The sequence below is a fragment of the Primulina eburnea genome, chromosome 5, assembly GCF_022965805.1.
Source record: "Primulina eburnea isolate SZY01 chromosome 5, ASM2296580v1, whole genome shotgun sequence".
In the NCBI taxonomy this organism is placed as follows: Eukaryota; Viridiplantae; Streptophyta; class Magnoliopsida; order Lamiales; family Gesneriaceae; genus Primulina; species Primulina eburnea.
The window spans coordinates 24397131-24411976 of record NC_133105.1 but is presented as its reverse complement, the minus strand read 5'-3'; the positions used below and the strand labels follow the sequence as shown (position 1 = coordinate 24411976).

The window sequence follows — 14846 nt, the reverse complement described above, 5'->3', positions numbered from 1 at the left end:
TGAGAATAACGAGTAATACATAATAAAATCGCATGCAACTTTAAAATAGAACATACATACTTGAAGCTTGGATTTGAAATGAGCTTGAACTTGCATACATACATAGACGTGCCATAACTTAAAAGCTTTCATAAACATGCTTGCATACTTGATCATACTTAAACATACATGACTTCATTTTGCGTAGAGGCATGTTTCAAAGCAAGTGACCCATACATAATAAACGCCTGATCAGACAAACCACAGTACTGGACTGACAGGGACGTATCGACTGCCACATACATGAGATCCCCGTTCATAATTTAACGGGCTGGTTGGTTCCCGTTCATAATTTAACGCTTTCCAACCACGATCTAACCCGTTCATAATTTAACGGGGTGGAGAGGTCCTCGGCCACATTCACCGACTTCCAAACCCATTCATAAATTGGTCACAAGACATTTAGCATACCTCAAAAATAAAATATTTTCTTTCATGTCAACATACTTACTTGGCGTTGAGGGATTCGTTGGATTTCATTTGGGGCCGCTGCTGCTCACTAACATGACTTTCAACACTTAACTTCCATAACTTAGACGTAGGTACTCGAGCTCACCACCGAAGTGCATAAATGGCTTATGAAATTCTAAATCACTCGGGACTTGACCTCGTTTAATCATACTAACCAGGACATCAAACCCCGAAACAAACTCTAAGATGCCGTGTGAACATTTCCCAACCATAAAAGACATGAACTCACTATTAGAACTTGAAAAGAAGAAGGAACAGATTATTTGGACAGAAGGGGTGGCGCTCGGGCGGTGAAACTTTACCGATCGGGGGCCAAGGTCCGCGCTCGGGCGGTAATAAACTTCCGCTCGGGCGCCGAGGTTACGGGGAAAAAAAACATTCGAACAGGAAGGATGGCGCTCGGGCGGCAGAAAGTTACTGCTCGGGCGCTGAGTAGACTGGACTTCGCGACTTAAAAGCTTATACTCTTCGAATTTGATTACACAAATGGTGAACAACGCCTCGAGACCCATCCTAGGACACTATGGCACTGAATCGACTCCACAAATGTCCCAAACATCTCCAAGGGACAACGCACCCCACGCAACACCATAAACTCATAACTTAAAGTTTGAATACAAAATTGTTTTACGACTACTCTATATCTAATGTGCCTAACGACGCGAAACAAAACGTCAAAGACCATCCCAACATCATTATCAATATACCTATACGCAGCAACGATCACCCGTCGATCCCCAACGAAGCCTGCAACAACAAAATCTCGAGAACATATCAATACATAATTTTCTGAAAATGCAGTTTGAGCAGTCCCACGAAAAGCGCTATAACTCACTCAATTTTTGTCCAAAAATTTCGAATTTTATATCAAATCGAAGGTATCAAAAGGTTCTACATTTTTCACGTTGAACGTTTTCTCAGATTCGCTACCAAAAATTAACATTTTTAAGAAGAACAGTAAAAACGTGATTTAGATCTAAAAATTTTCCTTCAAAATCGATCCAAACGATTAACCGCTCAAACTTTGAACATCATACATAAATTTTTACGTATAAAACAACACAACACATAATATGACATGATCGACGCAGCAAAAGAGAGATTATACGTGCCTTTTGGATATTTAAAAATACCGAAACAACGATACCGAAGCGGAGATGACGCGAGGATTGATCCGGAACCATGGTGGCTCGATTATCTTGCAATAAAGTTGCCGAAAACTCACTGGAAATTAAAGGGGAAGGGGGCGGCTGCTCTTGGGGAAGGAGAACCCTAGGTTTCTTTCTCAAAAATAATAAAATTCTGAATATGAAGTGAGTGTGTGTGTTTAGTCGTGTACAGGTGAGTGTAAAAGTATGTGTGTGCGTGTGTTTTAGTAATTACGGAGTAAATTGCTTAATTAAATAATAAATAAAACTATTTAAAATAATACCCCCTTTAAACTTTACTAAAATCCCTCTATTAAAATAATGCACACAAAATGCTAATTTTAAAAGTTTTAAACTCTTAAATAACTAAACACATAAAGAAGGCTTTAAAATGCTAAACTAAATAAATTATTTAAAATGTCCCTTCCTAACTTTTAAAATAAAATACCGCATTTCAAATTGCCAAGAATCGTCCCCGGTCTTTTCCTCGATCCCGCCTCGAATAATCGCCTGAAACATGAATCTCGAAAAACATTTTAACGTGCATCACAATAAACATGATTGGTTTAAAATAATGCATTTTAAATAAATCATGCACTACTAAGACTCATTTTAAAATTTAATAAATACTTTAATGATTAATTAAATGCATGGGTTATACGTGTACTGAATTTGGGCACTACACTAAGAGTTTCAGCTTTTGGCAGTGATAAGTCCAAACTGAAGTGGGTCAGTACAAATTTTGTATTCGATCAAAGTCTTTTAGTGGAAATCCTATCCTTGAGATAGAAGGGGTGACGTAGGAGTAATTGAAATCTCCGAACATCCAGAAACAATCCTTGTGTATTTTATTTCAGTTTTGTATTCTATCTTTCAGTCAGTTACTTTCCGCAACTACTTTAGTTTAACTGATTGTAATGGACCAGCAAGATTCCGAGAATTAGTTTGTCACCAAACTGAACTCAAAATTCGAAAAGATCAGTTTTAATTGTGATTGTTTATTCAAACCCCCCTTCTAAACACTCTTGATACGTTAATCAATCCTATCAGATTCTGACTGATGCTTCGGACAGATCAGCTGGACTGATCTTCAGTTGGGCTAGTGAAATCAGTTGACTCGTCAGCCTGATTTCACTCCTTCAGTTGAACTAGTCAGTTGGGCTCTTTGTTAGTTGGACACAACATTGGCTGGCCAGGCTTCTGAGGTTCTCCTGCTGAATCACCTGTCAGCTGGACAATCAACTGAACTGCTTGTTGATAAATCAGTTTGACTGATTCAGTATCAGCGATCGGTTGGTTCGATCAGTTGGCATCTCCTTTAGCTTTAGTTTTGGCTTCGTAAACTGATTATTTCAGTTTTAACTATCTGTGCACTAAGGTAGATTATTAGTAACACAAAATAACAAGTTTTGTTAACAATAAAATCAAGATTGCGAACTAAAAGGTTCCATCAAAACTCGGATGTCATGCATATTGAGATAAATATTTTGACAATGTCTTTAACACAGTGACAAATATTACAGGATGTACTAATTATAACACTAAATCACGAGCTGATCTTATTGAAATGGGTATAAGACTAGAGTTACATCCTAGTAGGGTTACAGTAAGATATCCTAAAGCGAGTTACACATTAGACAAACATGCAAGAAAATTTTTATTTAGATGGTTGAAAGATGTTCGATTCTCCGATGGTTATGTTTCAAAAATATCTTGTTGTATAGACATGAACAAGTTGCGCATGTTTGGTATAGAGATGCAACGTTTAATACATGTTGCATTTAGAGAGTTGTTACCAAGTGATGTGTAAGAGGTTTTGACTGGTTAAGTCCTTTTTTTGTGAACCTAACAGTTAGGAATATTAAACAAAGTGATATGATACGCCTAAAAGAACACATCATTATCATTTTATGTAAGTTGGAGAACATATTTCCGCTCAACTTCTTCGACTCCATGGAACATCTATGTATAAATCTTCTTACGAAGTCCGTGCTGCGGGTCCCATGCAATTCAGATGGATGTATCCCTTTTGAAAGATTTCTATGTAAGTTGAAGAACACAGTGAGTAACAAGGCACAAGTTGAGAGAACCATATGCAATGCATACTTAGTTAGGGATGCGTCTATATTTTGTCAGCATTACTTCAATGATTCAATAATTACGAAGGAACAAAAAACTAGGCAAGTACAATTTCATGACTTCAGTGATGAAGAGTCAGGTTTGTTAACCATATTTTGACTTCGTGATCAACCAATTGGCGCTGCAAAATCTAGATGGCTTACGAATGAGAAATATCATGAAGTCTCTACTTACATTCTATTTAATTGTGTAGAAATCAAGCCCTTTGTTAGGTTAAAAAAGGTAAATTCAATAGGTTGATTTAATTTTATAACTTAAAAATTGTCTAGTCCAAAATTTATATATACAACATAATCATGGAATTTTATTAATTAAAACATGTACGAGAATACTACGCGTTCAAACAATACAGATATAAATGTATCTGGTGTTGAGGCGATGTTGCAGATAATTTTTTAGGATGTGCAAATGCTATGTATGTCTATATAATTAACATTATTATTTACTGAACCATACATACTTGAACTAACTTATTTTTTTGTCCTATGAAACATTTCAAACTCGGCCCGTTCTGCCATAAGTACCTCTCCTTCTCCTTCTCATTCTTCACTCTCAGGTTCTCTATTTCCTGAATTCGATTTTTCTATGTTTAAACAAGTTGCATTCGGTCCGTTGCAAAAAGTAATTACTTATCGAGGTTTTTATGTCAATGGGTTTCATCGTACAAGGCCACCAATAATTCAAGAGTTCAAGTTCACAGTCATTCAAGTAATGGTGAAGGTCCCGAATTTTATGGTCAGTTCGAAGAGATAATTGAGGTTGAATACTCTGGTTTGCCACTAAAACAATATATAATTTTTAATTATTCTTGGTTTGATATTCATCTTAGATTAGAGACACGCAGCATATATAAGAAGTATGACATTGTCAATGTTAATTGGAAAATAAGTTTAGGTTATAATGAGCCATTTGTGTTTACTACATAAGCTTCACAAGTTGTGTACTTGACTTACCAAAGCAGTAGAAGAGCAAATTCAAATTGGTTATTAGTGAGAAGTTTAAGAAAAAGAGCGTATGTTACAGATATGGAGTCAAGTTTCAATGCAGGTGATGTAACAAAAAAAGATTGTTTAAATTACTTAATGTAAAGTTTAGTTTGGTAAACAATATAACTACGTGCTTATGAACAGAGACAGTGATATTGGGATGAGTTCGTTTTAAGTATTATAATACTGAAAAATTAATTTTGTTTTTTAATTGATTCTTTATGTGTTAAATTTTGTTAATTTTAATATAAATGAATTATAAATGTTACTTCAAATTTGCATAAGAAGTATCAGTGGACCAAAAAAGAAGATGAGTCGATCAGAAAGTTGTGGTTTAGGCAATGTGGTAACATTTACCACCACACCATACACTCGTGGAGAAATTATGGCCGGTATCTTGAGACAGTTGTCGAGGAACAATGGGTCAGTTGGACTGTTGTTTGGCATAATGAAGGTTGGAAGGAAAGGACTTCAAAGAACAACGATAATAGAAACAGTGAGCGTGCTGGCCAAGAACTGGCACAACCAAGCATAATTCAGGGTCGAAGTCATGTGCTGCACATGGAGTTACTCTGATAAATAACTTGGTTTATTTTCATGTGCTGAACATGGAGTTACTCTGATAAATAAATTGGTTTATTTTCAATGTATTTTATCTTTTATGTATTTCTTATCATCAAACTTAATACAGTAAGTGATATTATTATTGTTATTTTTATTCAATTTTTTAAATGGGCGAGGCCCTACATCATGGAAGCTCCAAGTGCACATACATAGACAAAGAGTGGTACGTTTGTTGATGTTGGATCACAAATTTATAATAATATGATGAAGTAATTTTTAAACTAATAATAATAATAATTCAAATAAGTAATAAAGATTGTATTTTTCCACACGGGAAGCTATGGAGATATATATGGCTGCCATTGATGCCCTACGAAGATGAGACGATGCCGGATACTCATAACCGACATGAGGTCAATGCCATGTTCAAGTTGGTGACAAGTGGCCCAAAAAAGGCAGATGTATGTTTATGGTTCAATGGCTTCCATGATTTATCTTGAGGAGATGGCTCAACGTCGACGTGGAGGTTCTAGTAACATGGTGGTAGGATTAGCAACAACAAGTGTGTTGTCTTATGTACTCCAGATGGAGTTTAGGAGTCGAAGAAGGAGAACGAGTTGTTGAAGACTTTAATGTCCTATTTGGAATATCAAGTACGTCTTCTGGTGGCTGTCATATCTCAAGGAGCACCTAAGCAACCACCCTTGCAGCTATAGGGCAGTTCATTCCACCCACGCAGCTCCTCCCACAGTGGTCACTTCACGGCATGAAGATAACACAGTGGCCGCTTCGCCACAAGAGGATTTTATCACTACATCAACATTATGTTCAGTCATTTTTAAAACACACAAATATTTTTATGTTTAAAATCCTAAACATATTTTTTGTGTGTTGATTTCTTTAAAAATTCATATATTTCAATAAATAGATATTAAAAAACACCTTTCTTGAATGGAGCCTACGTTATCCTCGTAATGTATAATTATAATAACAACAACCAATACCAAGCATGACGAGCCGATAACAACGATGAAAAATCTTATCGAAATCTTGGCAATATTCATTTTGAATGATACCACTGTTGGATCTCGATTTTCTACATGCCCAAGCGTAAATAGATATTAAAAAACACCTTTCTTGAATGGAGCCTACGTTATCCTCGTAATGTATAATTATAATAACAACAACCAATACCAAGCATGACGAGACGATAACAACGATGAAAAATCTTATCGAAATCTTGTCAATATTCATTTTGAATGATACCACTGTTGAATCTCGGTTTTCTACGTGCCCAAGCGCAGCGGAAGTTTAAAATTTTTATTTTATTTTGAAAAACAAAATAATTCGTTTGGACACTCGTATGGCTTTCGTGAATTAAACATACATAGGATGTTTAAAATATACCTTTAGTGAATATTCACTTTGCACCAACTACTCCGGTATTAGCGGATGTAGCTCTTGTTGTAAATCCCTTCGAACTTTCTTCAAATCTCCGAATCAGGTCCACGACTAGAATATGTGTTCCTCTTCTATCTTGCACTAGAAAGTGTAGAAGATTTTGTTTTTTGAGATCAAGAAAACAAAATGGTTCAAAACCCTTTTGAGAGCAAAAGGTAATTGCCGATGCTTTTGAAGAATTAAAAAGGGGAAAGTCTCCATCAATATTCATTCTACTTTGAGAAAAAAATCGTTGGAATTAAGGAAGGGATGGCTTCCACACTTTTGGGGCCGAATAGATCAAAATCTTTTTTAGTCTTATAAGGATAATAAATTATTGTCTGTCTCTATAATTCCTGTCAACTTCCAAGAGAATTATACGATTCAAAGATAACATACTATATTTTAATATTTGAATCGAGTTGCAAGCACATTCGTCGATTGAATCAAGAGTGGGTCTCATGTGAGACCGTCTCATGGATCTTAATCTGTGAGATGGGTCAACCCTATCCATATTCACAATAAAAAGTAATACTCTTAGCATAAAAAGTAATACTTTTTCATGGATGACCCAAATAAGAGATCCGTCTCTCAAATACGATCCTTGAGACCGTCTCACACAAGTTTTTGCCTTGCATCAAATGGTCAATCCTTAGTAGCAAATTCTTGAATAATGATGGAACTTGGCATTGGAGCTTTTACACTAATTATAATCTTATGATAAAAAAATAGAGAAGATTATAATATCATATTATGGAAAGTAATTATTGATTACATTGGTCCCACTTGAGTTTCATGTGAATGGGGAATAATCGATATTATCTCTTATATGATATTTATATCTTATATGTTGGAACACATTTTATATGAACCATAATTACATGATATATGAAGAACAAATCCTTGATATTTTTTTCCTTAACCATTGCCAACACTCTTTAAATATCTATATTTTATAGTGGAATTACAGAATTATTGATTGCAAATTACACATATTTTATAGTATAATTGTAGAATTATTGACTGAGTGTATGAATAAGCATGAATTTCATATAAATTTTTAATTTCTGCTCCATAGTATATCGGAATATGCAAATGTTGGAGTACCGTTTTGTAACTCCCGAGATTTATTGCTGATAAATTGCGATTATTGATTTATGATTTGATATGATTATGAAGGATCATTCCGAGACACGAATTGAGGTAGCGTGTAAGATTCAATGTGCGAGGACAATACCTCTCGCGCACATGTGCGACAGGATGCGCACACATGCGCGAAATGGGCAGAAGACCTCGCGCATTTGTGCGATGTGAGTGTGCGCATATGCGCGAGTCATACGGGAAGCCAAGTGCAATTCCAGATAACCTCGCGCATATGCGCGGAAGGAGGGCGCGCATATGCGCGAGCTGCCGAGAAGAGATGCGCGGAGACCAGTAGGTCTCGTGCATATGTGCCGGTTGAGGTCGCATATATACGCGAGACGTGCAGGACCTAGAGTTAGCCACTTGGTCATGGCATGCAGGATATATATATATATATATATATATATATATATATATATATATATATATATATATATATATATATATATATATATATATATATATATATATATACACATATAACATCCCCCTTGAAAATCAGCAAGAAACAAGAACGAAAGCTTCAGGGGAATTGTCACCTTTTTTTGAAAGTTGAAGATTACAGAAGATCCGTCTGTCAGAGTTTCGATCTGAGCTCAGTACTGTGTTCCTATCGATGTAGGCTTCAAACAGACGTAAGTTTCTTATGTTTTTGCTATAATTTGAAATTATGATATTGTTAGAATCGGATATGATTCATATATGGTGCTCTCGATATAGTAGACATCGTATAATCGAAACCGGATTGAAGAACATATGTCATATGGAATTGTTATGATTTTTAGAATGGAATTGGTTGAGATTTGATATCTGATTGGTATTGTTATTGATTATGAGTTGAGATTGATATCGGTTGATATTTGTATTGCTGGGTATATTGAGATTGTGCAGTTATGCCGTTGAAACAGAATTTGATTTAGTTCTGATTATATCCAGTATTGATTTGAGCAGGTGTATTGATATTATACTCTTCGATATTGTCATTGCCAGATTGAGTATTGACAGGCTTTGAGTTCGAGACTTCGACAGAGTCAGATTGACAGAAAGAAAGGTATAAATCAATGTTGATTCGGGATTGCACAACTCGAGTTGAATTTGACTTAAGTTTCCCTAAATCACATACTTTATTTTATTGCATTGATATCTGCAATTTATGGGATTGATATGCTTGGTCTACTGATTTATAGGCAAAGTATGTATTGAGTCATGGGCTGATGTGCCTAGTCTTTGGATGATGTGCCAAGTCTTCGGCTGATTCGCCAAGACACTGGATGTGTGAATTATATCGATGTCGCTTAGGAGTTGATTCATTCCTATCACGAGATTCGATATATGTGACAATGTCCAAGAACTGGGATCCCTAGAGATGAGTCGAGTCTGAGATGACGAGTCACGAGTTGATTTACAGTGTCATATCATTTTGTGTTTTAAGATTTTGATACATGTTATTGATATGTGTTTAAAGCTTTATATTTGTTTATATGATTGCATGTATACATTATTTATTCTGGGATGTATTTCTCACCGGAGTTATCCAGCTGTTGTTGTGTTTGTATATGTGCATAACAACAGGTGAGATAGGATCAGGAACAAGAAGAGGATGAGAGATTAAGGATGAGCGTGGAGATCCGGACTTAGAAGTAGATTTGATCTTCAGCACTTGATGTAGTTGTTGAATACTAGATAAGATGATTGTATTTGTACAAGACTTGTACTTTAAGGTTGATATGTATACCAGACTGATTACATTACGTTTCCGAACTTGTATTTATAAAAAAATATTATGTCCCACATTACTTAATTGTTTCATTTGATATTAATAATGATTAAGAAATGAATTAGGTTCGGGTCCCAACACGTTTTCTCACACACAAAATGCAGCAGAAGTTCAAAATTTTTATTTTAAAGTTCAAAACGTTCCTTGGTCGTCGTACAATTTAAAAGATTTATAGAGTGTTTAGATCTGTTTACTATTGCATATTTAACACTAGGACACCAAACCAATCCGATATAAGCAGAGTTGGTTCTTTGTGTAAATTCTCACGAATGGATCTTCCTCATTCTTTGATCGTCAAATAAGGTCCACGACTAGATACTGGGTTTCTCGTTTAGACCGCACTATAAATCTAAACGATTTAGCGTGGAGATTAGATCGTTGTAATTTAACAAATTCGACGGAGTCACGATGATGTCGAGGCGGCGCGAAGGTGGTGGAAGTTTGGCCAAAATTTCCTCGTGAAATTAAAGGGTGTAGCTGAAAATCCTTGTGAGAGAGGAGAGAATTTTGTGTTTATTTTTCTTGAATGATTTATGTTACGTGTTATCAAATTTTGATAACAAATTAATAAAAATACACTAACTCAATTAAATTCTACTAGGACTCATAATTCTAATCTAATCAGGATTCCTTCTTTTTTCATTAATTAAAATCTCATGTAGTATATATCATTCAAAGTCAACTCTTGATGATACAGGTATATACATATATGTAAAATTAAATATTGATTATTAATTTTTTAAATTAATTATTAATTAAATAATTAATTTTATACCCCTTTAGAATATTCAATGAGAACCATATACATATAATAGTCAACACTAGTAGCATTATTATTTAATTATTAATTCATTATAATCACGATCGACGATTAGACTACGCCTATTTATTGATGGTACAAATATTGTTCATATAATGAAAGTTGAAGATTTCGAAGGAAAAAATTTCCACCGATCCATTTTTGACAGCTATCAGTTTTATGAATTTCTTCACTAAAAGAAGCAGTTCTACTATACTCACTTAAGTTGCAATTAAGTTAACTTTCACAACTTCTATTACATTGAATGTATTTATAAACTCATTTATAAGCAATTTGTTTGATATCTATCAAATTACAGTCATCAAATTCAACTCCATAAATTTGACTATCTCGACGGGGACACAAAATCTGATACTTGTGTGACCCTCGATGCTTCAGGGATATAGTTAGGCGTGAGTTCACAACTTTATTTGATTCAAACTAACATTTATTCTTATTCGGGCTTACCTTTTAACCTCATTTATTTCATCAACTCCTTGATAAAAAATTTCAGAACTCAAGTCTGATTACACCCATCGGATCATGGTAAGAGCGTCTGGTAGCATCGCCTCATGAACCCCTATATATCACTGATAATTAATACAAGAACCTTAAGTTATGGTTAGCATATAGTACGGTCCTTTCAACTTATATACCTCGACCAAATCTACAACCATTGGTATATAGAGAGTTGCAAATGAATTCGATAACAATGTGATATATTTTTGAGTAATAACAGTGATATGGTATGTGAAACTGATGAAACTCCTTTCCAAAATACACGTCTTTCTCTAGCCAGAGTTTTCTTGCACTATTAACTCATCTGATCACATATAATATCTTCACCTGTAGGAAAATGGTGAATTCCCTACTACAATGCATTAGCTCATATGTATTTCGAAACAACATTCAACCTCGCCACCTGATGACCGTCAATGGAGTCGGTAAACGAGTCAAATTGCAGTGCTAGTACGGAGAGCCTCCATATTGTTCCATGTCAAAAGACTAATGATATACATACATAACTGCAGACTATTCCACTCGATAAATGACAACCGCTTGGACATTCCAATGGATGGTTGTGTTCAGTGCATCATCAAATGATCACTCATCTGTGTGAATGACATCTTCATACTTTTACCAATGAAACATAATGTTAACATCACATATGCTAGTCACAAACTCAAGCGATTTTTATCTTTATTTTAAGATTATGCAGCTTGCATGGATATACAGATAAAATAATCGTCATAATTGCATAAATACAGAAAATATTATTAAAATAAATATTATTTTTATATAATAGTCAATAAAGTTCAAACCACAAATTGGCTCGTTAAACAACTATCTAATAAGCTCATTCCCGAAATCCAATATCTTAACATTAAATTTATAGAAGAAATTCAAGTCTTTATTTCTAAAGAAAAGAAATCATAAAAATCCATAAAAATAAATACCAAAGAACACAATATATTTTCAAGAAGTTGCCACCCAAAATGCAGGTTTCCAATTACTACACAACCCATCATTTTCATGTCCCCTCTCCTTACACCGACTCAACATTTTGAACCCAAATTCTTCCGTCCCCGATTCAAACCCCGATCCGGACTGCTCCACCACCTCTTCCTCATCCTCCTGAGGCAGCTCCGCCGTGTCAATATCCGAGTCGGACTCCGAACCCGTCAGATAACACAACCTGAGCCTGCCGCCACTCCTCTCCGCCTGCAGATAAGAATTCCTCAACGGCCTCTCCACCGCCTCAATGATCAGCCTTCCGCCTTCACAGTGGCGCACCACCTGTATCGAACCCGTCCCACTCATCGTCGTCAGCGGCGGCGGGAATTTCCGACAGGGATTCGCCTCCTCGTTTATTGGCTGTCTCTCTCTGTTCCTCAACTTTTCTTGATGATTCTCTTTAGAGCTCAATGAATTTTCCTGATCGAAAGACGAAGTAGAAGACGAAAAAATGCTGCCACCGGTGATGGTATCAGTGCCCGTTTCGCTCCCTAGATTTTCCGTGCACATTTCCAGGCTTTTAGCACTGAGCCTCGAAATCGATGATCTTTCAGCTAAAGGGTCTGCATAAAAACCGGAATTCTTCAATGATTCTTTACTGTTCGTGGGATCGCCATAGAAGATCCGGCGACAACCCCAGTTGGTAAACTGAGAATCCGACGCCGGCAGCGCCTCCGCTACTCTGAGCTTTAAAGTGGTGGCGGTTTCTGCCATGAGTTGAGTTTCAAAGCAAGAAAAAACAATATTTTGACACACTGTGGTTGACATATATATGTAATTTTGATTTGGGTAATTGATTTTTTTGAAAATAAATAAGATTTGGGAAACAGAAAAGAATATAGGAGAAGGGAATGATGAATGAATGAATGAATGAATAAATGGACAGATAAGTCAAGGGATGAATGCTGAATTTATAGTCCACGAAAGTGCCGAGGAAATCAAAGCTCGTGTTTGTAGTGGAAAAAAAGTGGGCTTTGGCACCACTTGATTTTGTATAATCATCAATTCTCCACACATACAAGGGTTTTTATTTTCCCATTTTTGGGATTCTTGAAATTGATTTGGTACTAATCTCACTCGGTGGATAGGAAAATTCTTTAGATAAGGATGCTTATTTTGGTTATGTGAATCTGAAAAATTGATTCCTATACTCCATCGAAGATTTTGTTATTGAATAATAATATCAATAAATATGTTTATATATAGAATAAATTGGATAAATTCATAGGAAAAAAATTATTTTCCCAAATATATCTCGTGTGACAATATAGGTACAAAAGGAGGAGGATATTTGGAGTGATTGAGGTTCTTAAAATACTTCATGAGTCCATTTTTGAAATGTGATGCTTACAAATATCGAAAGTGTAATTTAATATATTTTTTAAAATAATTAATCTCGTTCCGAGGGATTGAGTTGAATTGAATTCTTTTCTTCTAGGAAGCCAACCATTTCACATCAACCACTTGGTTGACATGGACTTCTCTTCCCTTTTCTCCTTGTTTTGACTCAATTTAGAACACATGTATAATTTTTTACAAGAGAAATTTGTATTTTGTATTATATATTTGAAGGTGATGTACGATGTCACGTCAGAACTACAGATAAAATTGAATAACATTCAAATATCGAAATTTACATGATTAACACTCAATTTCATTATTATAAAATGCCAAAATTATAAACAGTAACTCACTTGTGAAACGGTCTCACAAATCTTTATATGTGAGATGAGTCAATCCTATCGATATTCATAATAAACATTAATATACATAAGTAATATTTTTTTATGGATGACCCAAATAAGAGATTTGTCTCACAAAATACGACTCGTAAGATCGTCTCACATAAATTTTCGTCAAATAAAAAAAATATGTGCATAAAAAGGAATATTGCCATGTTGCGGTTCTACAATTCTGGTCGTTTAGAGGGGCTGGTGAAATGTGAACACTGACCAGAATAGGACGGATCAGAAATATTAACAATATCTCAATTATGCTACTCGTTATATATATTATATTATAATTAAAAATTAGTTGTTAGCTGTCACAAGCTGTATATTTTTTTAATATTTATCCAATCTTTCACCGGTGGAAATGTTTTGGCTAGCCATGAATGAAGCTATGACCATATGATCATATCTCATTGGTTGATGACAATTTATTTAGAAGAATAAAAGATATATAAATAAAAATGAACCATAGGAGTAGAAATATTCATATAAATCCAAGTCTTAGTATTTTTTAAACATTGGAACCAACAATCGTTATGTTTGGTGCGTTCTGAATAAACTCAAAAGATCAACGCGCTATTCTACTGATAAGTGACATTATCAAAACCAAGTACACAAGAAGCTATATAATCACATATACAGAAGATCACAAACTCTTCATCGAGGAGGCTCTCAATCTCTCTTTTGTTATGCTGGCGTAACAATATAACAAATTTGATTATGTTCTTTATATTATTTTTTACTTTTTTTATCATTTTCTTTTTTTAAACTCACCGATGATAATTTTCTCCTTTGGCAGCTCCAAGTCTTGGCTGGAATTCGAGGTTTGGGTCTTAATCTTTACATTGATCCCCAATCAACCATCCCACCCATCTCCATCTCCGGTGAAAATGTGATGTGAATCTTTGTACGAACGAATAACAAGCACGATTAAAATCAAATCGCGCCCTCAATTCAATAACGAACAAAGAGTCGTTGTTGTCCCAATCTTTTGAATCAAGTGTGTGTGTTGTGATTTTCACCTCTAAACTATGAAAAGTCTAGCAACAAATAATCACGAGATAAACAATCGGAATTATAACGAACCTTCGAAAA

General features: G+C 35.1%; 1 protein-coding gene across 1 annotated transcript; it reads right to left on the bottom strand.

Moving 5' to 3' along the window:
- Positions 1-11866: 11866 nt before the first annotated feature.
- LOC140831795 (protein FANTASTIC FOUR 3-like) lies at positions 11867-13106 on the bottom strand. The gene has a single exon (XM_073195537.1). The coding sequence runs from the start codon at positions 12787-12789 to the stop codon at positions 11983-11985; it is 807 nt and encodes a 268-aa protein (XP_073051638.1). The 5' UTR covers positions 12790-13106; the 3' UTR covers positions 11867-11982.
- Between the last annotated feature and the right edge of the window lie 1740 nt (positions 13107-14846).